At 45.8% G+C, this 26,723-nt stretch overlaps 1 protein-coding gene across 15 annotated transcripts in view; it reads left to right on the forward strand.

Moving 5' to 3' along the window:
* LOC147112036 (inositol polyphosphate-4-phosphatase type I A) overlaps positions 1-26,723 on the forward strand; it is a 268,422-nt gene that overhangs the window by 141,837 nt on the left and 99,862 nt on the right. For 13 of the 15 annotated variants that reach the window (XR_015079801.1, XM_085999514.1, XM_085999521.1 and 10 more), the window contains 2 exons: positions 20,462-20,657; positions 25,688-25,868. Coding sequence is in view for 14 of the 15 variants with exons in the window: in XM_085999514.1 (XP_085855640.1) it covers positions 25,763-25,868 (106 nt within the window). In the remaining variant the exon portion in view is untranslated. Of the gene's footprint in view, positions 1-19,383; positions 19,540-20,461; positions 20,658-25,687; positions 25,869-26,723 lie in introns of those variants that run through there. The other 2 variants (XM_085999518.1, XM_085999519.1) reach the window with 2 other exon arrangements.

Below are 26,723 nucleotides of genomic sequence, written 5' to 3' on the forward strand. Positions count from 1 at the left end.
CCGTGTAGGTAATGGTTGAATTTCTTCACTCCCCATACCAGGCTGAGTGCTTCCCTGTCGATTTGGGCATAGTTACGCTCAGCTGAGTTCAATGAGCGTGACGCAAAAGCTATCGGTCGTTCCGAGCCATCAGGGAATTTATGCGATAATACTGCTCCTACACCGTAAGGGGATGCATCGCACGCCAGTCTGATTGGCAGTGATGGGTTGTAATGAGCCAAAACTTCTTTGGACGTGATTAAGTCTTTGCATTTATGGAAGGCACGTTTACAGTCTTCGTTCCATTTCCAAATTACTCCTGTTTGTAGCAGTTCATTAAGAGGGTGTAGAAGAGTTGATAAGTTCGGTAAAAATTTATGATAGTAATTTATTAATCCCAGGAAGGACCTTAATTGTGAAACATTTTCGGGTGCTGGGGCTTTTATGACCGCTTCAATTTTTTCAGGTGACTTATGCAACCCTTCCTTATTAATTATGTGGCCACAATATGATATTTGATTTTGGAAAAATTCGCACTTGGGGCGATTTGCTCGTAGGCCCCGTTCTCTCAGCCTAGTGAGCACCTGCTCCAAATTGGCAAGGTGCTCGTTGTCGTTTTCTCCTGTTACAAGGATGTCGTCTAGGTAGCATTGAGTCCCCGGAATCCCTTGGAGGACTTGCTCCATAGCTCTTTGCCAGATAGCTGGAGCGGATGCTACTCCGAAAACCAGTCGATTGTACTGGTACAGACATTTGTGTGTATTTATCGTGAGATTTTTTAGAGGCCTCTTCAACCTCCATCTGTAGATATGCCTGTGCCAAGTCAATTTTGGTGAAACGTTTCCCTCCGGATAGTGAGGCGAAAATATCTTCTATCCTCAGAAGAGGATACTGTACCGTGTGAAGGACCGGGTTTACCGAGTCACCTTGAAGTCTCCACAGATGCGAATTTTTCTCTGTTCTTCAGATTTATCATTATTCAATGCTTTCTTCATGACTGGAACGATGGGTGTTGCCCACTCGCTCCAATCTATTTTGGATAATACGCCTGCCTTTTCCAAATTCTCCAGCTCTGCCTCGACTGCTGGACGAATTGCGTATGGCACCGGTCTTGCCTTAAAAAACTTGGGAATTGCTGCATCTTCCACTTTTATTGAGGCGGTGATGCCTTTCAAGGTTCCTAGTTTCTCTTGAAACACTTCTTTGGCGTTGGCCAAGATGTCTTTTAATCGTTCAGGTATGACATCATCATCGTTTTTTTTCTTACTGGTCACCGTCAGTGCCTGAATGGAGTGCCAGTCTAAACGTATTTTCCTGATCCATTCACGTCCCAACAGCGGTGGACCGCCATCTTGTAGAATGTATAAATACAACTTTTGTATTTCCTTGCCGTTGTATACAACAGGCACCCTTATTTTTCCTTTGGGGTATACTTTCTGCCCCGTATATGTTTTCAAGATAATGGATGTGTCTTTTAAAGGTATATGCGGAAATAGCCGCTCATAATCCCGTCGATTTATGACGGTCAGAGCTGATCCTGTATCTAGCTCCATTTTAACTGGGGACTCTGCTATCGTGAGGGTAACCCAAATGGTCTGGTAATCATCTTTGGCAATTACATTATGTAATCTGAGACAGCTTAGTCTCTTGTTTTCGGAGTCGCTATCGCTCTTCTGGTCTTCGGAGCTACTGTCCGTCATCATTTGTACCTTCCTGTACTTTTCTTTATTGATTTTTTTTTTTCCTGTCCGTGGATTATTTTTGTCCAGATCGGCATACCCGTGCAATGTGTCCAATCTTTCCGCATTGCCTGCATGCTTTGTCCTTGAACCAGCAGTCCCTCTGGTCATGGGTGGATCTGCCGCAGCGATAACATCTCGCGAAACCCTGTGTCATTTCATGGGTGCCGAAGTCCTGTGTCTTTTGTTGTATCTCTGCAGATCCTCTTGCGGCTGCTTCGTATGATACAGCCATACTGAAAGCCTTGTCCAGTGTTAAATCTTTTTCAGAAAGCAGCCTTTTCTGTGTTCCTTCACTTAGGAGACTGCAGACGAATTTGTCTCGAAGAGAATCTGCCAGTCCTGCCCCGAATTGGCAGTGTTTTGATAGCTTTCTTAATTCGGTGCGGTAATCAGCATTACTTTCATTCTTGTGTTGATTTCTCTTGAAGAATTTGAATCGTTCCGCTATCAGCAGCGGTGTTGGGTTTAAGTGCTCCTGTAGGGTATCAACAATTTCTTTAAAATTCTTGTCCTTTGGTTTGGCTGGAGTGATTAAATTTCGTAACAGCCCTTATGTCTTTGCGCCCATTAGATTTAGCAGTACTGAAGCTTTTCTTTCATCTTCTATTCCATTTGCGGTGCAATATACCTCCACTCTTTCCACATATGTGGTCCAATCCCCTCTCTCGTTATCAAAAGCATCAATATTGCCAGACTTAGGCATCCTAGAAAAGATATGGCGCTTCCCTTTCTTTTCTGCAGAAAAGATATGGCGCTTCCCCGCCGCTGCTGCCGATGACACCGCGGTTTCCGTTCTTTTTATTTATTTATTTACAGTTGGAGACTCGTTCCCGCCGGACTCTCTCTCTAGGTCTGAACGCCGACCTGCTTGCAGCGCCGGCCGTCTCCCGAGTGCTCCCTCCCCATCTGTTACTGCTTGCCTCCGCTTTCGCTGCTTGGCCTAGCTGTAGAGCCAGCCGCTGGAGCCCCAGCCCGACGCCCAGGAAGGATTATTGCAGTACCTGCCACCAGCTTGGCTAGCTGGTGAAACCACAGCTTTTTCTTTTTCTTGATTTTTCTTCAACTTTGGACGCCAGAGGAATCGATGTCCTTGAGGTGCTGCCGAATTGCAGGTAAGTCCGTTTCCAATTCGTCGCCAGTGTTGTGTCTGTGTGTTGATAGAGACACTGAAGACAGGAGTTGGTTTCATAGGTGTTTACTAAACGAAGTCTGGAGGGGAACTAACTGATACAACACAATATACAGGCTTTCTAGCCCGAGTTGCCATTACCGGCATTACAGTGCACATGGGGCTCTTAAAGGCACATACACTACAGTAGGGGACAGTATAGTTAGGGGGATAGACACTGTTCTCTGCAGCCAAGAGCATGAGTCCCAAAGGCGCTGTTGCCTGCCCGGTGCCAGGGTAAAGGACATCTCCTCTGCGCTGGCGATTAACTTGGAGTGGGAGGGGAAAGATCCAGTTGTCGTGGTCCATGTAGGTACCAACGACATAGGTAGGACAAAAAGAGGTTCTGCTGAGGGAGTATGAGCAGCTAGGGGCTAAATTAAAAAGCAAAACCACAAAGGTGGTAATCTCTTGATTACTGGTTGAGCCACATGCAAATTGGTATAGGGTAAATAAGATCAGCGAGATGAACGAGTGGCTCAAAGATTGGTGTGGGAGAAATGAGTTTCGATTTTTGGGGCACTGGCATCAGTACTGGTTTAAGAGGGAGATGTTCCATCGGGACGGGCATCATTTGAACCAGGCTGGGACCAGTGTCCTGGTGAATTGAATAACTAGGGCTTTAAACTAAATAGTGTGGGGGAGGGATCCGCTGAGTGGAATTTTAAAAAGTCAAAGAACAATGAGAAGGCAAAAGTGCAGGGTAGCTGATGGGCCTTCAATAACCACAAGACTAGAAGTTATAGACTTAAACAAGTTGGCTTTTAATCACTAAGATCAGAGCTAACATCTCAACACTGGTTCACAGGAATGAGTCATACAGATCCTGAGATCTTTAAGTAAGAGAAGTCAGGGGCGGAGCCAAGAGCCAAGACCTGGAACCTCCCAGGTTAGTCGGGAAAGAGGAAGTGAAACTATACACAGTGGGGGAGGGTAATATACATGAGTGCAAAACGAATACAGGATCAAGACAAACAGATTTCATTACATTCACCCCTTCTATAGATTTAGTCCATCGGGGTGATGTTTCTTAAATGTTGGTATAAGTGAGTCTGTCAGGAGGTTTTGCAGTTCTCCGTGATCGGCGCAAAGCCGGTTGGGGTGCCTCTAGGGGAGTGGATTCTGGTTCCTCTGCTGTCCGGGCCTCCGCAGTGTCTTCCAGGTTATCTGCAGTGTCCTCCAGGTTAAAGTTGGGTATTGATACCTCTGGGCGTCCTGTCTCTTTGTAGTGTAGGTCTTCATCGGGTAGTCTCCCATCGTTCTCTCCGCTCCCCGAGGGAGCGAGGTCTTTTATGGAAACAGTGTCCTCTCGCCCGTCAGAGTATTCGATATAGGCGTACTGAGGGTTTGCATGGAGGAGCTGTACCTTTTCCACAAGGGGGTCCGTTTTATGGCCTCTCACTTGCTTCCGCAATAGTACTGTCCCCGGAGAGGTCAGCCACGCGGGTAGAGATATGCCCGAGGTGGATTTCCGGGGGAAAACGAACATCTTTTCGTGAGGGGTAGCGTTAGTGGCAGTACATAACGGAGACCTTATGGAGTGGAGCACGTCTGGGAGGACTTCCTGCCAGCGGGAGGTCGGAAGGCCTTTTGACTTTAAGGCTAACGTGACAGCCTCCCAAACAGTAGCATTCTCCCTTTCCACTTGCCCATTACCCCGGGGGTTGTAGCTAGTGGTTCTGCTAGTGGCTATCCCCTTTGAGAGCAAGAATTGGCGCAGCTTGTCACTCACGAATGATGTCCCCCTATCGCTGTGTATGTAGTTCGGCATGCCAAACATGCAGAATAGATTACAGAGACACTTGATGACCGTGGCACTGGTCATGTCTGGGCAGGGAATGGCGAAGGGGAAGCGGGAATATTCATCAATGATATTGAGGAAGTATACGTTACGGTCGGCAGAAGGAAGGGGTCCCTTGAAGTCCAGACTTAGGCGCTCGAATGGCCGTGTGGCTTTGATAAGGTGTGCACGGTCAGGCCTGTAGAAACGAGGCTTGCATTCCGCACAGATGCGGCAGGCTCTGGTCATTGCCCTGACCACCTCGATGGAGTGGGGCAGATTACGGGACTTTATAAAATGGTATAGTCGGGTGACCCCTGGGTGACAGAGGTCGTTGTGGAGACCCTGTAATTTGTCCGTATGAATGCTGGCACACATTCCCCGCGATAGGGCGTCTGGGGGTTCATTAAGGGCTCCCGGCCTGTACATAATATCATAGTCGAACGTGGATAGTTCGATCCTCCATCTGAGTATTTTGTCATTCTTGATTTTCCCCCTTTGTTTGTTATTAAACATGAAAGCCACCGACCGCTGGTCGGTGAGCAGGGTGAAACGTTTGCCGGCTAGGTAGTGTCTCCAGTGCCGCACTGCCTCTACTATAGCCTGTGCCTCCTTCTCGACAGAAGAGTGCCTGATTTCAGGTCCCTGAAGGGTTCGGGAGAAGGAGGCCACAGGTCTCCCAGCCTGATTGAGGGTCGCAGCTAAGGCAAAGTCTGACGCATCGCTTTCGACTTGAAAGGGAATGCATTTGTCCACTGCACACACTGCAGCCCTTTCAATGTCCTGTTTAATACTGGTGAAAGCCTCCCGAGCTTCAGCTGATAGTGGGAAGGACGTCGATTTAATGAGGGGTCGGGCCTTATCAGAGTAATTGGGCACCCATTGGGCATAATACGAAAAAAATCCCAGGCACCTTTTTAAGGTGTTGGGATTGTGTGGCGGGGCAGTTCCTTTAGGGGGCGTAATCGGTCAGGGTCCGGTCCAATTACCCCATCTTCTACACCACAGCCGAGGATACAGAGACGGGTTGTGTTGAAGACACATTTGTCTTCGTTGTAGGTTAGATTCAGCTTTAGGGCAGTTTTTAAAAATCTCGCAAGATTTAGATCGTGGTCTTGCTGGTTGTGCCCGCAGATAGTGACATTGTCCAGGTAGGGGCAGGTAGCTTGTAGTTTATTCTCGTCAACCATGCTGTCCATCTCACGTTGGAAGACCGAGACCCCATTTGTTACTCCGAAGGGCACTCTGAGAAAATGGTAGAGGCGCCTGTTCGCCTCGAAGGCGGTGTATGGGCGGTCCTCCGTTCTAATGGGGAGCTGGTGATACGCGGATTTGAGGTCGATAGTCGAGAAGACTCGGTATTGCGCAATCTGGTTGACCATTTCTGATATGCGGGGTAAAGGGTAGGCGTCCAGCTGGGTATAAATATTAACAGTCTGGCTGTAGTCAATTACCATCCGTTTCTTTTCGCTATTTTTAACTATGACTACTTGGGCACTCCACGGGCTGGTACTGCATTCAATAATGCCTTCCCGCAGGAGTCTGTCCACTTCCGCCTTGATAAAGTGTCTGTCTTCCAGACTGTACCGTCTACTTTTGGTCGCTATGGGCCTACAGTTTGGAGCGAGATTAGCGAATAAAGAGGGCGGGCTGATTTTTAAGGTTGATAGGCCACAGACTGAGTGTGGCGGCTGGGACCCGCCATATGCTAGCGTGACACTTTCGTGGTGGCACTGGAAGTCCAGGCCCAAGATTACATTAACACAGAGTTCTGGCATCACGAGGAGTTTAAAATCCTTGTAGCCCGTGCCTTTTACAGTCAGTGTTACCACACAGTAGCCCAAAATGTCCGAAGTGTGGGGCTTAGCAGCCATAGCAATTCTGCTCCGTGTAGGGGTTACCGTTAATGAGTGCCGCTGTACCAGGCTAGGGTGGATAAAACTCTCGGTACTCCCACAGTTAATTAAACATTTCGTTAAATTCCCGTTTACCTGTATGTCCATCGTGGATTTTGTCAACGGGTGTGGCCTGGATTGATCCACCGTGATCAAAGCCACTGTTGGACCCTGGGCGGCCGTTGAGTCGGGAAAAGATGGCGGATCCCAAGATGGCGGCACGCACGAGGCGGTGACGGAGGTTGGAAATCGGATTCCCTCTGCAGACTTTGCTAAAATGCCCCTTTTTCTTACATTTGAAGCATTGTTGTCTGGGGTGCTTGGCCTGGCCGCAGAAGTAGCATTTCGGGCCTCGAGACATTGCCGCTGTAGTAGGACTCCTGGGTGAACTTCTGTGTGGGGACTCCGGCGGTGTAGAGCTGGTCTGAGACCTGGATGGGGGAGATGGCTGATTCCAAAATGGCGGCACGCACGAGGCGGTGAGGGCCGCATGGCCGGAAGAATAAGAGTCAGAGTTTTTCTGGGCCACGTCCAGTGATCGCGCAGTGGCCACTGCCTTTTTTAAGTCCAGGACCACCACCTCCAGCAGTCTCTGCCGGATATAATTCGATTTGAGGCCCGTGATGAAGGAATTGCGGACCAATTCGGCAGAGTACACGTTGGCTGTCACGGCCTTGCAGTTACAGTCCCGGACCAGGTCCTTTAGGCCCTGTAAGAAATCGTCCATTGATTCCTCTGGTCGCTGCCTGCGTGTAGCCAGCAGATGTCTGGCGTACACTTTGTTTACCGGCCTCTGGTATTGGGCCTTCAGGATAGTGATGGCCTCCGTGTAAGAGTTGGCGTCCCGGATGAACGAATAAATCCGATGACTTACGCGAGTAGTCAGTAGACTCAGTTTATCTACCTCGCTAGCGGATGAGGCCCCCGCGAAGAGTTCGAAGCATTTGAGCCAGTGTCCAAATTGATTTGATGCTTCAGCAGAATGTGGATCCAAGTCCAGACGCTCTGGTTTTAGGAGTCGATCCATCCTAGTATTCTTTAGTGATTAAAATTGATGGGCCTTCAATAACCACAAGACTAGAAGTTATAGACTTAAACAAGTTGGCTTTTAATCACTAAGATCAGAGCTAACATCTCAACACTGGTTCACAGGAATGAGTCATACAGATCCTGAGATCTTTAAGTAAGAGAAGTCAGGGGCGGAGCCAAGCGCCAAGACCTGGAACCTCCCAGGTTAGTCGGGAAAGAGGAAGTGAAAGTATACACAGTGGGGGAGGGTAATATACATGAGTGCAAAACGAATACAGGATCAAGGCAAACAGATTTCATTGCAGTAGCGATAGGGGTAATGATAGCCAGAGTGTGACAGGGAAGGGACAGAGCGTATACACAAGAGTGCATCAGAAAGAGAGGTCAGAGTAGGGAAAAATGGTAAAGACAAAATTAGAAGCTCTATATCTGAACACACGCAGCATTCGTAACAAGATAGATGAGTTGACAGCACAAATAGAAAAATATGGGTATGATCTGATAGCCATTACAGAGACGTGGTTGCAAGGTGAACAAGGCTGGGAACTGAATATTCAGGGGTATTTGCCATTTCATAAGGATAGGCAATAAGGAAAAGGAGGCGGTGTAGCTCTGTTAATAAGGGATGAGATCAGTGCAGTAGTGAAAAATGATATTGGCTTAGAAGATCAAGACATAGAATCAGTTTGGATGGAGAGGAGAAATAATAAGGGTAAGACGTCACTGGTGGGAGTGGTCTACAGGCCCCCAAACAGTAGCCACACTGTAGGACAGAGTATAAATCAAGAAATAATGGAGGCTTGTAAGAAAGGTACGGCTATAATCATGGGAGATTTTAATCTTCATATTGATTGGACAAAGCAAATTGGCAAAGGTAGACTTGCGGAAGAGTTCTTGGGAGTGTATAAGGAATGGTTTCTTGGAACAATACGTTGTGGAACCAACCAGGGAGCAGACTATTTGAGATCTGGTAATGTGTAACGAGGCTGGATTAATTAACGATCTCGATGTGAAGGATCCTCTTGGGAAGAGTGATCATATCTTGGTAGAATTTCAGATTCAGTTTGAGGGTGAGAAGCTAGGTCTCAAACTAGTGTCCTGAACTTAAATAAAGGTAATTACAAAGGTATGAAGGCAGACTTGGTTAAAGTGCACTGGGGAAAATATATTACAGGGTAAGATTGTAGAAAAGCAGTGGCAAACATTTAAGGAGATATTTCATAACTCTCAGCAAATATATATTCCAGTGAGAAAGAAAGACTTAAGGATGAACCATCCGTGGCTAACTAAGGAAGTAAAGGATGGTATCAAATTGAAAACAAAGGCATACAATGTTGCGAAGAATAGTGGAAGGCCAGAGGATTGGGAAAAATTTTTAAACCAGCAAAGGACGACTAAAAAAATGATAGAGAGAGAAGATAGCTTATGAGAATAAGCTAGCAAGAAATAAAAAACAAAAAACAGACAGTAAGAGCTTCTACAGGTATATAAAAAGGAAGAGAGTGGCTAAAGCAAATGTTGGTCCCCTAGAGGATGAGTCTGGGGAATTAATAATGGGAAACGGCGGAGACTTTGAACAAATATTTTGTATTGGTCTTCACGGTAGAAGACACTAAAAGCATCCCAATAAAGGATAATCAAAGGGCTATTGGAGTGGGGGTGGGGGGAACTTGTTTTATCACTAGAGAAAAAGTACTAGGCAAACTAATGGGACTGAAGGTGGACAAGTCCCCTGGACATGACGGCCTGCATTCTTGAGTCTTAAAAAATGTGGCTGCAGAGATAGTGGATGCATTGGTTGTAATTACCAAAATTCCCTGAATTCTGGAGAGGTCCCAGCGGACTGGAAAACCGCAAATGTAACGCCCCTATTCAAGAAAGGAGGGAGACACAAAGCAGGCAACTAAAGACCAGTTAGCCTAACATCTGTCATTGGGAAAATGCTGGAGTCCATCCAGAGATGAGGGGGTTGACGTATGAGGAAAGGTTGAGTAGGTTGGGACTCTACTCATTGGAGTTCAGAAGAATGAGAGGCGATCTTATCGAAACATATAAGATTGTGAGGGGGCTTGATCGGGTGGATGCGGTGAGGATGTTTCCACTGATGGGTGAGATTAGAACTAGGGGGCATAATCTTAGAATAAGGGGCTGCCCTTTCAAAACTGAGATGAGGAGAAACTTCTTCACTCAGAGGGTAGTAAATCTATGGAATTTGCTACCCCAGAGAGCTGTGGAAGCTGCAACATTAAATAAATTTAAAATGGAGATAGACATTTTCCTAGCAGATAAGGGATTTAGGGGTTACGGGGAGAGGGCAGGGAAGTGGACGTGTGTCTAGATTCAGATCAGCCATGATCCTATTGAATGGCGGAGCAGGCCCGAGGGGCCGTATGGCCTACTCCTGCTCCTATTTCTTATGTTCTTACAAAGGAAGTGGCAGCAGGACATTTAGAAAATCATAATATAGTCAAGCAGAGTCAGCATAGTTTTATGAAAGGGAAATCATGTTTGATAAATTTGCTGGTGTTCTTTGAGGATGTAACGAGCAGGGTGGATAAAGAGGAACCAGTAGATGTAGTGTATTTGGATTTCCAGAAGGCATTCGATAAGGTGCCACATAAAAGGTTACTGCATAAGATAAGAGCTCATGGGGTTGGGGGTAATATATTAGCATGGTTAGAGGATTGGCTAATTAACAGAAAACCGAGTTGGGATAAATGGGTCATTTTCAGGTTGGCAAACTATAACCAGTGGGGTGCCGCAGGGATCAGTGCTGGGGCCGCAACTATTTACAATCTATATTAATGACTTGGATGAAGGGACCGAGTGTAATGTAGCCAAATTTATTGATGATACAAAGATAGGTGGGAAAGCAAATTGTGTGGAGGACGCAAAGAATCTCCAAAGGGATATAGATAGGCTAAGTGAGTGGGCAAAAATCTGGCAGATAGAGTATAATATGGGAAAATGCGAGGTTATCCACTTTGGTAGGAAAAATAAAAAAGCAAATTATTTAAATGGGGAGAGATTACAAAATACTGAGGTACAGAGGGATCTGGGGGTCCTTGTACAGTACATGAATCACAAAAAGTTAGCATGCAGGTACAGCAATTAATTAGGAAGGCAAATGGAATGTTGGCCTTTATTGCAAAGGGAATGGAGTATAAAAGTAGGGAAGTCCTGCTACAACTGTACAGGGCGTTGGGGAGACCACACCTGGAGCGCAGTGTACTGTTTTGGTCTCCTTATTTAAGGAAGGGTATACAGTACTTGCATTGGAGGCAGTTCAGAGAAGGTTCACAAGGTTGATTCCGGAGATGAAGGGTTATGAAGAAAGATTCTTGGGCCTATACTCATTGGAGTTTAGAAGAATGAGAGGGGATCTTATCGAAACATATAAGATTCTGAAGGGGCTTGACAGGGTAGATGCAGCGAGGATGTTTCCCCTCGTGGGGGAATCTAGAACTAGGGGGCATAATTTCAGAATAAGGGGGCACCCATTTAAAATGGAAATGAGGAGGAATTTCTTCTGAGGGTCATGAATCTTTGGAATTCTCTTCCCCAGAGAGCTGTGGAGGCTGGGTCATTGAATATATTTAAGGTGGAGATACAGATTTTTGAATGATAAGGGAGTCGAGGGTTATGGGGAGCGGGCAGGGAAGTGGAGTTGAGGCCAAGATCAGATCAGCCATGATCTTATTGAATGGCGGAACAGGCTCGAGGGGCCAAATAACCTACTCCTCCTACATCTTATGTAAAACAAGAAAAGACTATGGCCCAGAAATTCGGGTCGGGGGCTTCCCGTGGGTGTAAGCCCCCGACCTGCACTTACCTTGGGCGCCGGCAGTTGAGCTGTAGGGCCCCGTGGAATTCCGCTCCGGGGCCTGGCCCAGCTGCCAGCGCGCTGTGCTTGCGTGTCCCAGGGGCGTAGTTAGTGCGATGCGTCCCCTGGGATCACGTGAGCCATGGGCAGCCAATCGGAGGAGGGAAAAGCCCATTCATAAGATTGACGGGAAGACCTGTCAAAACTTATAAATGCTACGGGCCCCAAAATAGCAGTAAACCTTCAAATAATTTTTTTTTTTAAATCACACTTTTTAAATAAACTATAAATTACATTAAATAACTATTTTAAACAATAATTTAAATTTTTGAAATTTTTTTTTTAATATTCTAACGGGGCTAAAAATAAACTTACCTTGCTTTAAAGTATTTAAAAATAATAAACCTGTGGAAAAAATGTTTTAATTTTAATTAATTGACCACTTATGCCTGCTTTTTAAATGTGTAAATCCTGCAGGCTTAACCTCGCGTGAAAACCTGTATATAAAAAAAAACCTAAGTTCAAAGCGCACGCGCAGCCTCTCCTGCGCGTGCGTTCGACCTCTGAACCCCTTCGTTCAGAGGATCGGAAGTGCCGGTTTCCCGCGCATGCGCAGTGCATGCAGAAAACCGGCACTTCCATTCGGCTTACGGATGAGTACCCCGTGCGTACTCACCCGTGGAGACCCGAATTTCTGGGCCTAGATGTTCACAGCCGCTCCGTTCTGACAGTGTCTGCACCAGAAACATTTAACTACCTTTTTTTCCTGATGCTGAGGGACCTGCTGTGCGTGTCCAGCCTTTTCTATTTTTCTTGTGTATCTATATGTATTCTATTGATCTGGAATCTGATGTGTATATACCGTAATATTGCTGAGGACACGAGGAAGCCTAAATGAATTATTTACAGCTTGCACAAAAAAGTCGCGGCTGCAATTAATTTATCTTGCGATTTGGTCTCCTCTTGGAAGACCAGCTGGTGAATTTTGGCTCGCCTTTGCACCAGTTACAGAATACAGGAAACTTTGTGCTATCCGGAGGTTGAATGTCTGGCAGCTTCGATCTAACGGCAGAAATCAGCAGCCGTTTTGGTTAGGTTTTTTTTCTGCTTTTCACAGGCAGGCTCTGGAAAGCATCTTTGTAGCTTAGCAACAGCTTCAGAGATGCTTCGAAGCTACTGGGCCGAGTGTTTACAAGCTGTTGCTGAGCAACAGTGTTTGTGGTCAGATACGGCAGGCTCTGGAAGGTGCCTCTGTATCTTAGCAACAGCTTCAGAGATGCTTCCAAGCCACGGGCCGAGTGTTGACAAGCTGTTGCTAAGCAACAGTCTTTGTTGTCAGATACGGAGATGAAAAGCTCCTATCTGATGACATTGACGCTGGTCTATCCGGAAGTTTTGAGGCAACGGCAGCAGCTCGGTCCCGTGGGTGCCGGATAGCACAAAGTTTCCTGTAGCTAGAATTTACGCAAAGCCAAATTTTTTTAAGTAATTGCTCATGTGTAGATACCACAAAGTTGCAAATGCCATTGTGGTAACTACATATGACCAATTATTCTGGTGTTTACCACAAGCCTCTGAATCCACCCATGGTGTAAACTGGTCGAATTCAAAACGCAAAGAACCAGATCATCATATGGAGCTGCTTCCACTGGAAGTGGTTGCATAATGCATAATATAAATGGGTTTATGTCTTCTGAACTCATGGACATGTTGTTGTCTTGAAACATTTCTCAAGATCAGTTATGCTAGAATTATTTTTATATATGTGAAGCATGGTAATTCACAGCCCACAGGATCTGCCCTGCTGCGAGAATAATCCAGGATGATTGCAACAAAATATTTTTCTCTAACATGCACAGAGGTTTTAAATGCACAGTTTAAGGAATTAATGATATGTTAGATCTAATATTCTGAGTGTGGTTTTGAAGAAGGTTATATACCCAAAACATTGCCTTTTCTCTCAACAGATGCTGATTGACTTGCTGTGTGTTTCCAGCTTTATTGGTTAATGTTGCAGCAGATAGGGTGCTGGCTATTGAGAAATCAGTAGAGTACTGATTGGGGAATGTCATTCTGAAACAATATACACTCTGATCAGATGATAGCTCAAGTATTGTGTCCACATTTGGTTACTGAGACAGAAATGAAACATTCTAGTCCTGGAGGATTACGAAGAGCTGTGAGATTGATTTCTACTCCAGAGGATAAAGTCACGAAGGAAGCCCAGAGATACTGAGCAACTTAGGCTTGAAAAGAGTTGAACCAAAGGGGCACTGCCTAGAAGTATATACAGGAAACTTTTTTTTATCCCGCACCGACGGGACCGACGTGGTGCCGGTTCATCAAAAATTCCAGATAACCGAAAGCTATAGTAAAAGATACGGAGCTGAGAGCTCTGTATAAAGCAACAAACCCTGTTGCTTAGGTTCAGAACAATGGCCACAGGTTCCAAGCGTCTCTGTAGCTTAGCAACAGCTGCAGCCACACCCTTGCACAGCAACAGATCGAGGAAGGCAAGTAATAAAACTTACCTGAACCTACTCCTGAATTTTGCCGGTTAACCGAGATTTCCGGTTATTTAGGTGCTGGTAAATCGAAAGTTTCCTGTAAAATAATATAAATGGTATAGAAAAATAAATCCCAGTTACTACTACAGTTAAGCTATGACTGTTTCAGAACGTAGGAACTGGAGTAGGCCATTTAGCCCCTTGAGGCTGTTCCGCCATTCAATTAGATCCTGGCTGACCTGTACCTCAACTCCGTTTAACTACCTTTGTTCCATATCCCTCTATAACCTTACCTAACAAAAATCTATCAATCTCAGTCTTGAAAATTTCAATTGACCCAGCAGCCTCAGCCTTTTGAGGGAAAGAGTTCCAGATTTCCACTACTGGGGGTGAAGACCGGATTCAGTTGTGATGCTCCATTCCCCCTACAGTTAAATAGACTTTCAACAATCACGGGTCACACACAAACTTGTATTTGTGTAACACCTTCAATGTAGAAAACACTTGAAAAATGGCCACTTGGGCAAGGTACCAAAGAGCTGTGTGCATTTGTGGAATTGTACCCCTGCAAGGATTCAATGTTCACAGGAAGAGAGGATGGAAAATTGATAGAACAAGGTTTACATAGTTGGTGGGGTGGGGAAGACTATGAAGCTGCCCGGTAATGATGCCTCTGTGTGCAGCAGTTTACTATATATTTCTGAAGAATAGAGATACTACAGCATTTGTGTCTGTAATTTAGAATGTCAATTGAAAAGACCTGACACATGACAACAAAAACAACTTGCATTTACATAGTGCCTTTAATGTAATAAAATGTCCCAAGATGTTTCACAGGAGCGAGTATCAAACAGAGATGTTAGGACAGGTGAGCAAAAGCTTGGTCAGAGGTAGATTATAAGAAGCGTCTTAAAGGAGGACCGAGAGTTAGAAGTTTAGGGAGGGAATTCCAGAGCTTAGGCACCAATGGTAGAGCGAAGAAAATCGGCCAGAATTGGAGGTGCGCAGAGATCTGAGGGTTGTAGGGCTGGAGGAGGTTAGAGATGGGGAGGGACGCGGAGGGTTTTGAAAATGAGGGTGAGAATTTTATAATCGAGCCGTTGCCAGACCGGGAGCCAGTGTAGGTCAGCGAGCACAGGGGTGATGGGTGAGCAGGACTTGGTGCGAGTTAGGACACGGGGCGGTGAGCAGGACTTGGTGTGAGTTAGGATACAGGCAGCAGAGTTTTGGATGAGCGTGCAAGGTGGGAGACTGACCAGGAGAGTATTGGTACAGTTATGTCTAACAAAGGCATGGATGAGGGTTTCAGCAGCACCTAAGCTGAGTCTGAGTGGAGATTGGCGATGTTAGAGATGGAAGTAGGCAGTCTTGGTGATGGAAAGGATATGGGGTCGGAAACTGAGCTCGGGGTTAAATCGAACACCAAGGTGGCGAACAGTCTGGTTCCGTCAAGACAGATGATACATCAGTATCGGAGGTATCAGCCAAGTATGATATTAGATGCAGTTTCTCCAATTATTTCAGTTTCATAGGTCTGATGGGCAAGTATTTCTAAAACATCTTGGGGCGATTTTGCTAATGGGGGCGCGTTGGAGGTGGGACTACTGCTTGTCGGGTCGATGTCCCGCCTCCATTGATTTGTGGCCAACCCACGCTATTTTCCCTTGATTGACCTGCTAAGCTCGCAGGCCAATTAAGGGAAAGCCGGTTACAGAGAACGTCAGTGTATGACGGTTCATCTATCAAATTTTTGACCGATGAATTGTCATCGTTTGACAGCTCTGTGAACCTGTCAAGCACTGACATTCTCTATAGTTTGATGAGTTCTTGAATTCAAGACTCATGAAACCTTTCTTTAGCAGAAATTAGATGGTTGTTGCATTGGAGAATGCAATGGCCATCTGTCATCTCTGCTGCGGGGGTGTGAGACTCTCCGCATACCCACCGATTGAAGCCTGCAGGAAGAAACAAAGGTAAGTAAACTTTTACTAACCCCTTCCACTCACCTCACATACTCGCCTCTTCACACTTGCACCCATCACTTACCTCCACAGCGCACTTTTGCACCCCTCCGACCCCCGCAGGCCCTCTGCTCGCCTCGGTGACCGTGGTGGGGTTCGCAGCCTTTGGGAAGCCCGCACTTGTGTGGGTAAAATGGGGATAATCCTGTTAACTGCCTGTTAACAGGCAGTTAAGTGGCTGTAATCCCCTTCCCGCCTCCAAGGAGACGGGACCCGGCGCGGGTCGGTTACCCGCCTCCTGGCAAGATGGCACGGAGGTGGGTTGAGGGCAGGTTGGGCACCCGCTCCCAGATTCTGCCATTTTCCCGGCAGTCCCGCCTCCCCAGGGCTGGCAAGATTGCGCCCCTTGTCTCTGCTTCCCCTCTTACATTTTGTTCTCCATTGCTGTAAACCAGTCTTTCCTCTACAACACACACAGGTCGGTCCTGTAGTTCATATTGATCCAGTCTATGTAATATGGGAACCAGTCTATGTAATATGGGATTGTTAGTCATTGAAACATTGATTAGGATAGGTAAAGGATTTTTAGTGTAATGAGATCAAGAATCAAAGCTTTCTTTTCCTCTCAGTGGCCCTATTTTAAGTTGTGGCTTTGAGCAGTATTGGGACAGGAAGTACGATAGCAAAATACTGCAGATGCTGGAAATCCGAAATAACAACAGAAAATGCTGGAAAAACTTTTTCAATTTTGGGTTAGACCCGAAACGTCGACCCTAATTTCTCTCCACGGATGTTGCCTGGCCTGCTTGAGTTTTTCCAGCATTTTCTGTTGTTATTTGGGACAGGAAGCTTCTCCCTCTGCCGACCGTATAGTTAGTAGTAGAGGTAAAAGGATCAATGCAAATACTGGAATTGAAACAGAAAATGCTGGAAAAGCACAACCGGTTGATTAGCATCTGAGGGAGAGATGGGTTATACTTGCAATACTTAGAATACTCATTTTTCATCAGTACAATTGGTAACCTAGCTGGTTTTGTAGTTTTCCCAGGACACTTGGCCAATTACAAGTGACCATTACAAGAGTGTAACCACTGAATCACCATGAGAAATGCCATTAAAATTACATAGTATTTACAGTACAAAACAGGCCATTCGGCCCAAAAGGACAATACTGGTGTTTATGCGCCACATGTCCCATGAACTAGGTTTGTCAGATTATCCACTAGGGTAATGTAAATCTGACGTGCCTATTGGCACTGCAGTACATCAGGTTCTTTGTGTGCCAACAATTACCAGGGTCAGATTTTCTGCCAGCTGCACCTTTGCATAATGTGTCAAAGCTGCCTTAATGCTTCTGCCAGGAGGTTTCCGAGGCTGTTCATATCGGCAAACTATCCATTCCCATGCATATTCTAATATATACTTTAATATTGAGATGCTCCCATACTTCATATGGGTTACTTTTTCCAAAACTAAACTGTAGCAATCATAATGAACCTTCTTGGGTTCTCAGACACTCAACTCAAACCTACAGAATCCCCAGTGCCATAAGCAGCAGCTTTACCCAAGATCCAGGGCTTGAGGATTTATTGCATACATATTACTTACCTGGTCAGCTAACTTAGAACAGTTTTCATAGTGAACCTGAAAAAACAAAAGTTAAACAGATCTTAAAGACTAGGTCCAAGCAAGTCCATAACTAGTACTAGATACTTGATCTAATTTATATTTATGTTCCAGATAGTGGTGTTCTTCACGCACACAAACAGCACCTGAGAGCTTTAGGATCATAGGCTGGGATTTTATTAACCTTGGCGGGCAACTCGGTGGTAGATCCTGACCCCGCTGCTGGCTCCATCCCACTGTCTGAAATGAATTTCCCTTGATTGGGCTTGTTCAGATTTCCCGGCCAATTAGAGGACAGATTTGTGTGCACCTTTGGAAGTGGCTTAGTGAGTTGCAGTGAATGGTGAGACATAACGGTACCCCCCACAATGTTGATGAATGTGAAAGGAATGGCTTGGGCATTGTAGGGATGCTTTATGGTGTTGGGTGGTGCCAACCTGGCACATCATGTGGCAACCAGGGTGTACAGCGTCAAGAAGTAAATCTGGCCATGGTGAGGCCATCCCTGGTGACGCAGACAGCAATGTGGTCGGGTGCTGATGCCATCTGTCCTGTGCAGCATCGGTTGATTGCAGAGAAAGTTGGTGGTGGTGTTGGTGCTGCTGGTTTTGGGGCTGATTGTGGTGGCATTCTGAGGACCAAGGTGAGAGAGTCTAAAGGGCACCCATGGTGATGAAATAGATGGCAGGTGAAGTAGAGATGGCAGAAGCGATCTGTCAATGGTGAGAGGTAATGAGGTCAGACTGGATGGAGACTTGTGTAAAGACTTGCAGCATGGTGCCTCTGTTGTGGAAATGCAGTGAGGAAGAGCTTGAGGGAAGATATCTCTAAGGTGGGAGCTTTTACTTTACATTTGAAGCTGTCAACTCATCAGCTGGAGCAATGGCCACTGAATCCCGCCTCAGCTTGACAGATGTGGTTCACGACCAGCGTGGACCCCGTGGGCGAGCTGTCAAATGCTAAAGGTAAGCTGAAAATCATTCTTAAGTGGCTCTAACAAGCCACTAATTACCTGTATTGGGTCCCCCCCGCCGATGCCCGATGGGTCTGCTCAGTGCTGACAGACCTGACATCAGGAAAGGTGCGTGATGGCAGGTTCACAGCGGGGTCCCGACCCGCTGGGGAAATAAACACTTTTCCCACCGGCCCCCCCCCCCCCCCCCCGCCGCAAAATTCCAGCCATACAGTCGATCTTATGAGGTGTTGAGGCTGAACCTGACTGTTCACAACCTTGGTGTCATATTTGACCCTGAAATGAGCTTCCGACCACACAAACGTGGCATAACTAAGACCTCCTATTTCCACCCCCGTAACATTGCCCATCCCCGCCCCTGCCTCCGCTCATCTGCTGCTGAAACCCTCATCCATGCCTTTGTTACCTCTAGACTTGACTATTCCAACGCACTCCTGGCTGGCCTCCCACATTCCACCCTACGTAAACTTGAGGTCATCCAAAACTCGGCTGCCTGTGTCCTAACTCTCACCAAGTCCCATTCACCCATCATAGAAACATAGAAGATAGGAGCAGGAGTAGGCCATTCGGCCCTTCAAGCCTGCTCCGCCATTCAATGAGATCATGGCTGATCATCCAAATTCAGTACCCTGTCCCTGCCTTCTCCCCATATCCCTTGATCCCTTTAGCCTCAAGAAATATATCCAACTCTTTCTTGAATATATTTAATGAACTGGCCTCTACCGCCCTGTGTGGCAGAGAATTCCACAGGTTCACCACTCTCTGGGTGAAGAAATTCCTCCTCATTTCAGTCCTAAATGGCTTACCCCTTATCCTTAGACTATGACCCCTGGTTCTGGACTCCCCGGCCATCATAAACATCCTTCCTGCATCTAGTCTGTCCAGGCCTGACAGAATTTTATAAGTTTCGATGAGATCCCCTCTCAATCTTCTAAACTCCAGTGAGTATAAGCCCAATCGACACAATCTCTCCTCATACGTCATTTCTGCCATCCCAGGTATCAGTCTGGTGAATCTTCGCTGCACTCCTTCCATGGCAAGAACGTCCTTCCACAGGTAAGGCGACCAAAACTGCACACAATACTCGAGGTGCGGTCTCACCAAGGCCCTGTACAACTGTAGCAAGACATCCTTGTTCCTGTACTCGAACCCTCTTGCTACGAAGGCCAACATACCATTTGCCTTCTTAACCGCCTGCTGCACCTGCATGCTTACCTTCAGCGACTGGTGCATAAGAACACCCAGGTCTCTTTGCACTTTCCCTTCTCCCAATCTATTGCCATTCAAATAATAATCTGCCTTCCTGTTTTTGCCACCGAAGTGGATAACCTCACATTTATCCACATTATAGTGCATTTGCCATGTTTCTGCCCAATCACCCAATCTGTCCAAATCGTACTGGAGTTTCACGACATCCTCCTCACAGCTTACCCTCCCACCCAGCTTTGTGTCGTCTGCAAATTTGGAGATATTACATCCAATTCCCTCGTCCAGATCATCCCTGTGCTTACTGACCTACATTGGCAATGCCTCGATTTCAAAATTCTTATCTTTGTTTTCATATCCCTCCATGGCTTCGACCCCCCCCCCCACCAAGATATCTGTGCTCCTCAAATTCTGCCCTCTTGAGCATCCCTGATTATAATCGCTCAACCACCGGTGGCCGTGCCTTCAGCTGCCTAGGCCCTAAGCTCTGGAATTTTCCCTAACTTCTTATATGGCTCGGTGTCAATATTTTGTCTTGTAGCACTTTTGTGAAGTGCCTTGGAACGTTTTACTACATTAAAGGTGCTATATAAATACAAGTTGTTGTTGTGCTTTATTATGTCTGTAACTGAAATAACTGGACTTGTTTATGCTTTATCAGTAGCTGACCTCTTGCTAAGTCTCTCTTGTTTTTTTGGTTGATTGCACTTTCTTTTCACATGTTCTGTTTGTAATGCCTCCAGTTTAATTTAGTCAATGTCTTCTCTTCTAGGTCCCCCTTTGGCAACATACCACAGGCAAGCTACCAGTGCTATGTAATAACAGGGTATTAGATGTGAGTGAGTGGCCTGTGCTGTCTAACTTGACATTGCCCTTTCTCCTTGGCATCTGCTTGAAGTCGGAGGTTTGCTCTGTGGATACTTGCTAGCGTGAACCTGTCTCCTGTCCTTCTGTGACACCGTTCCTGGGTATGGTGCTCAATATTTTCCATATTATTTTAATAAACTAGACGTTGAGATTTACATCTCAGGGTATTAATGTTGTCTGTCTTTTTTTCTGTTCATTAAAATGCATTCCTGGGGTTTATGCTTGAGGTGCTGGTAGCATCTAAATTATCAATAAAGAATTTGTGGCAATAGTGTTACGCACTTAGTCACTGGATTTAAAATTTGCTGATTTACTACAAAATGTAATCTCAATCCTAGTTAATATGAAACAATAATAATATTGCTTAGCATTGAACAATGTGTCATAATGAAATTGATGGATTGAATAGTATTTATTTTGTAGTTAGGAAGATTATTGCCCCCCCCCAAGCCCTATTTGACACCTCCCTTCAAACAATAAGTCTGAAACATTTCTCTTGCGTTTTCTTCTGTTTAGAGCATCTCTGCCTCTTCTCAGGAAGGATAAGACCACAGATTATCCACAATCTCTCAAGTGCTGCTTTCTTTTATTTTCCTTCCCCATTCTCCTCCTCCCTCCCCCCCCCCCCCCCCCAAACACTATTGCTACATCTTTGTTGTCTTTTCTCTTCAGAGACCAGATACCAAATGTAAGCTTTTTATTTCGACTAGCATTAAACTGACAACAAGACCAATTCTTTTGAAACAATTTGGAATAAGTTTATTAAACACACACACTCATGCCCATCAAAACAATAGCCTACTGGTATCCTATGGACTCTACTCAATTACAACAGGTAAGGTAATGGGTTAGATTTAAAACAGACTTGTACTTCCCTGAGTCAAGCAATGCACACTGCCTTTTTCCTTGTTTCTTGGTCTGGTCTGTAGAGGGAGGGCTTCCTGCTTTTCCGTCTTTGGGTTCCTTATTTTATATCTTTTAAAGTCCATTGTCTCTCGTCTAAATTGCTAAGACCCCAGAATTGGGTCTTAGTTTCATGGCAGTTCTTGATTGGCTTTCATAGAAACATAGAAGATAGGAGAAAGGTCTTAATGGGGCACTCCTGACTCCCAGGCCTCATCGTCTTGGCATTGGTGGTCACGCAATATGCCCCATGACTCGTGTAGGCATACTGGGCCTGATTCAGTCCCCACCTCCTAAGGTGTACACCACACGCAGGGGGTTCGCTATCCAGAGTGAACCCGCAGGCTGGGCGCCCTGGGTTTCTCACGTCGCACCTACACGGGTAAGCCCTGCCCCTATCAGAACAGCATTCTGTGTTGGGGCTCTCCAAAGTCTGGTCCTTTTTAATTGGGATCGGTGGGTGGTTGTCATACCCCAGGTAGACCTCCTCTAGTCTCCCAATCGACACCACTCGGAACACCTCCCATTCCTGCCGCCTTTCTAATCTGGGCAGCCATAGTACCAGCGGGACTAGGCTCGCATCCCCGTGGTGGTCATCCCCTGCTACTAGATAGGACAGTCTGTGCTGTCGGGCTCCCACAGTGATATCATGGTCAGTGAACCATCCCTGAATCGTACTGTCATTAACAAAGGTCGGAATGCGGTTGTCCTTAATGTCGTTTAACCCAGCCATAACCTGATCGAGCATGTAGCTCCCATAAATGGCGCACACAATGGCCTTAGAGCTATCCCTTTCAGTAGCTTTGGTGCTGTTCTATAACAGGTTAACGTAATCCTGGACCTGTTTAAACAGGCCAGCCTCCTCTCATGAACAAGAGGTTCTAGGACAGTTCATGTATTACATCCCAGCCCTCTTTATTTGTTCCTGTCAGGATCCCCTCATGGTTTCACTGTGCTCCCACATGCTTTCTATGTCCACATGGTTTCACGTTGCCGTGCTGGCTCCGATGCCCTGCCACTCCCATAGCTCTCTCTTCCTATGTCTACCCTCTGTCCTGGACATGTTTATCCCTTTCACATCCTCCTCCCCACCGCTCCTGGGCATAATTCTTTTCTAGGAAGTCTTTGAGGACTTTCCTTACTAATTCATGGTACAGGTAACTTTGGTTTATCCGGAGGTTATATGTCCGGAATACTCGATCTAACGGCAAAAATCAGGAGCCGTTTTCTATTTTTTTTTAGTTCTCGTTGCTTTTCTTTCCCCAGTCAAGCACTGCAATGTCTGTAGCTATAGCAACAGCTTCAGCTACAGACGCTTGCAGTTGCAGCCGACTGTTTTGAAGCTGTTGCTAAGCAACAGGGTTTGTTGATTCACACGGAGCTTCTCAGTTCTGTATGTTTAAACATTAACTCTGGTATGTCCTGCACTTTTGATGTTACGGCACCAGCTCGGACCCGTCAGTGCCGGATATCAGAAAGTTTCTTGTAGAAGGTGGCATACTTTCGGGGGCAGAGATTCTCGGGGAGGGGTATGTCCCCGAAATGGAGAATGACTGGCACTATCTCGTACCGTATTGTACAAGTGCTTATATGTATGTATGTATGTGTGTGTGTGATTACCAACCCGTTTTTCGGACCCTCCTTAAATCCGGGACAGTCTCCCTGGGAGGTATTTTGGTTTTTACTGTTACTCTTGGGAATGACCCGTATGTGGTCGAGGAAAAGCCATACTTATTTTTCTCAAAGCACTTCACCAACCCTTGGTATCTTAAACTCATCCGTGGCCAGTTGAGGGTCACCCCTCCCTCCCCTAGGTAAGGAGTACCAGTGGAGAGGTTCTCTGTGATCCATCCCCGGACCTATATGGCCACCGAACTGAACCTCGAATTGATGTCCCAACAGACCCGTTCCATTGGCATACTTTGTACAATAACATCTCCAGCGGGGACCCTCCCCTTCCCGTATTTCCAGTGCATCGTCACTACTCAAAGCACATTCATGACATTCATAAGTCGTGCTGCAGCTCCCGCTTCCCCATCTTCCCTCGGCTTCGGTTGTGGCCAGTATCGTCCCGACAATCGTAAGGATCTGTATCATGGTCCTGTGGGAAACAAGATCAGTGTGTGTTTACTCTGGCAGTTTTTAACTGGTTAATATGATACCATTTCTTGTACTTAACACCCTATTTCCCCGGTAACTGAATCAAATAAACCACGGGGTTCAATCTGTCTATAATCGTATGCGGTCCCCACCACCTGGGTTCAAAGGCGTGCTGCTTTTTCCCATAATTTGGAATCATTACGGTGTCCCCCACCTGACGCTCAAAGGGATGTACTTTCTTGTCAAACCACCTTTTAATTTGTCTTTTTGACTTCCCCAATTTCGTGGCCACAAATCGATTCATCTGATCGGTGTGATCTACCACTTGTTCCAGCCACTTGGAACTACATGGTTCCATTGTCAAGGGGCTCATCCCTGTTAGTGTTAGCTGGCCTGGTGTTCTCATGAGTCTCCGTCATGGCCTGATATGGGGAGACTCCTGTTGTTTTATGAGGTGTGGCCCTCATAGCCATTAAGCGTATTGGCAGCATGTTCGCCCATTGAGTGGGGTGGTCCGCACACAATTTTTTAAACATTAACTTGAGGGTCCTGTTTCCCCTTTCGACCCTCCTGGACGACTGGGGGTGGTGAGCAATATGTAGTTTGTGTTTTATCCCCATTTCCTGTAGGTGGGTAAAAATCTTACTAGTAAAGTGCAAACCTTGATCACTGTCCACTTATACCAGTACTCCTCACCTACAAAACACATGATTTAATAGTGTTTTGGCTGCCGTGATTGCGGTGTTGGAGCGGCAGGGGAATACTTCGCTCCATTTAGTGAATTGATCCACCACCACTAGGGCATGCCGAAAATTGCCTTGCGCCTCTGGAAGTGGCCCAATGAAGTCTATCTGGAGGCGAGTCTATGGCCCTTGAGGTGGGGGCGCGCTTTGAAGCAAGGCTCGGTTAGTGCACATGGGAGGATTGTGTTTCAGGCACGGTAGACATCGTGCCACATATAGGTTGATTGCTTCCCTCATGGAAGGCCACCAAGCTGTGGATGCTACCTTTATAGGAGGTTACCAGGGCCGAATAGTGCCCTGTCATGGGGTGGGAGTGGAAGAGGGAGAGCAGTTCCTGACACACCTCTAGGCAGGCGTATGGCTTTCTTTTGAACATGTCTGTCTGCAGTGACTGGTGCCATTTCTTGATTAAGTTAATTGTTTGTTAACACCTTTTAATGGTTCTTGAGTTTCGATGCTGTCTCTGTGGGGGTTATCCTGTTATGCAGGTTTCCTTTGTTAAGTTTCGTGCCGTTGCCTTGAGCTCCGCTCCCAGGGAGATCCATACACATCAAATTCATCTTTATTACGTACATCTTATATTAATAGTCGCGAGTCCATCACACATACAAAACATATATTTTTATTCTGTATTCGCTGCTCACGATGCGGTCTCCTCTACATTGGGGAGACCAAACGCAGATTGGGTGACCGCTTTGCGGAACACCTCCGTTCAGTCTGTAAGGGTGACCCCGAGCTTCCGGTCGCCTGTCATTTCAATTCACCGCTCCATTCCCACTCGGACCTCACCGTCCTTGGCCTCTTGTACTGTTCCACGGAAGCTCAACGTAAACTCGAGGAACAGCACCTCATCTTCCGATTAGGCAGTCTGCAGCCTTCCGGTCTCAATATCGAGTTCAACAATTTCAGATCATAACCTCGGCCCCTATTTCATTTTCACTTATATTTTTCCACTCCTTTCCTTCCCCCCCCCCCCCTTTCCTTTTGTTTCTCTCTCACACCTGGCAGCTATCTTTTGCCCTGCCAGTACACTTTACACCTAATCACAGCCTATTACCATCTCGTCTAGCTTCTAATCTCTTTTACTTCTTTTGGTTCTTTTATTCTTTTGTCCGATCGCAGCCCTGCCTTCGATCTAGTTCCTTTTCTCTCCAGTTTTGAAGAAGGGTCAAACCCGAAACGTCAACTCAAATTTCTCTCCACGGATGTTACCTGACTTGCTGAGTTTTTCCAGCATTTTCTGTTGTTATTTTATATATTTTTATTCTTACACAAAGGATCTATAAGGTAAACGTCTCAGAAATGCAACAGTTAGTTCACTGTTTGGCTTTGTTTCAGGATTTCAAACCCCTAGAAACACCTTATGTCTGCTTACTCACATAAAGGAAGGGACCTGCGGCTTGAACTCTTGAAGAGATTAAAAATCTGGCAAAAGAAAAAAAGATATTACTCATGAGAAAATGTCAACAAAGGATCAAAGTCCTCGGCACAGTATTAAAACCAGGTCCATGCAGCGAGCTTCAACGTTTGATCTGTCTTCAGATATGTTAAGTTTATCTCTGGCAGGTAAGAAGTCTTGCATACATTTGTATTAAAACCGGTTGCCTGGAAACATTTTTTTGAGCTCAATTTTTTGATGTAGCAGATAAAGCTTAGATGAAATCAAACTAGTGTGTTGAAATGGCATTTGTGGGGATCTGTAAGTATCAGAGTAGACTGTCTAATTAGCCTGTTAGTTAGCTGACTGCATGCTCTCTCTGAAGGGCATTGTCCTGGCTTTGCGGCTTCTATTCCATGAGACTTTACTGGGACTATTTAGTGTTCTTCTTTGAACCCACCCTTCTAACATCAAAACACTTTTTTTAATGATAGAAGTACATTTGAGCTTTTAAAAGCTTTAATGTTTCATTTATGAAAATCTAGTCAGCAGGAACTTGGTCTTTTAATACAACGCCGCCGCCTTTAAGAAGAAGAAGCTCTTGAGATATTGATGCTGTCAAGTCACTTAAACCTAAGTTTGAAAGACCATTCATCCCTCAAAAAAAATTCCAGCTTTAATGCAGAATTTCCTCAAAGTTGAATAGATTGAAAACCAGGGCATTTTTAATTTTACAGATGTAGTTGAATGGAGGTTGTTTTCTTATCCAGAAACTGGATGTGAAAGAATTGATTAATTAAATGTTAATTTTCCTTGTGGCTTATTCGTCACATCTAGGACTGTAGAATGAATAATTCTCTCTCACTGGCAACGCTGTGCATGGAAAACAAAAGCCCTGCAGTAATTGGAGACGCTGAGCGTTTAACCTGACTTTAACTTGGCGCAGTTCCTCTCGAGCTATAACAAATGATTCAGGGCTTTCGATGAATATAGTAATTAAAGATTTTTGATCCTTGATGGTGAATATTCCCTTTGCAGCCAGT

This window comes from Somniosus microcephalus, chromosome 10 (assembly GCF_052327205.1).
Source record: "Somniosus microcephalus isolate GS21.2 chromosome 10, FLI_Smic_1.0, whole genome shotgun sequence".
Classification (NCBI taxonomy): Eukaryota; Metazoa; Chordata; class Chondrichthyes; order Squaliformes; family Somniosidae; genus Somniosus; species Somniosus microcephalus.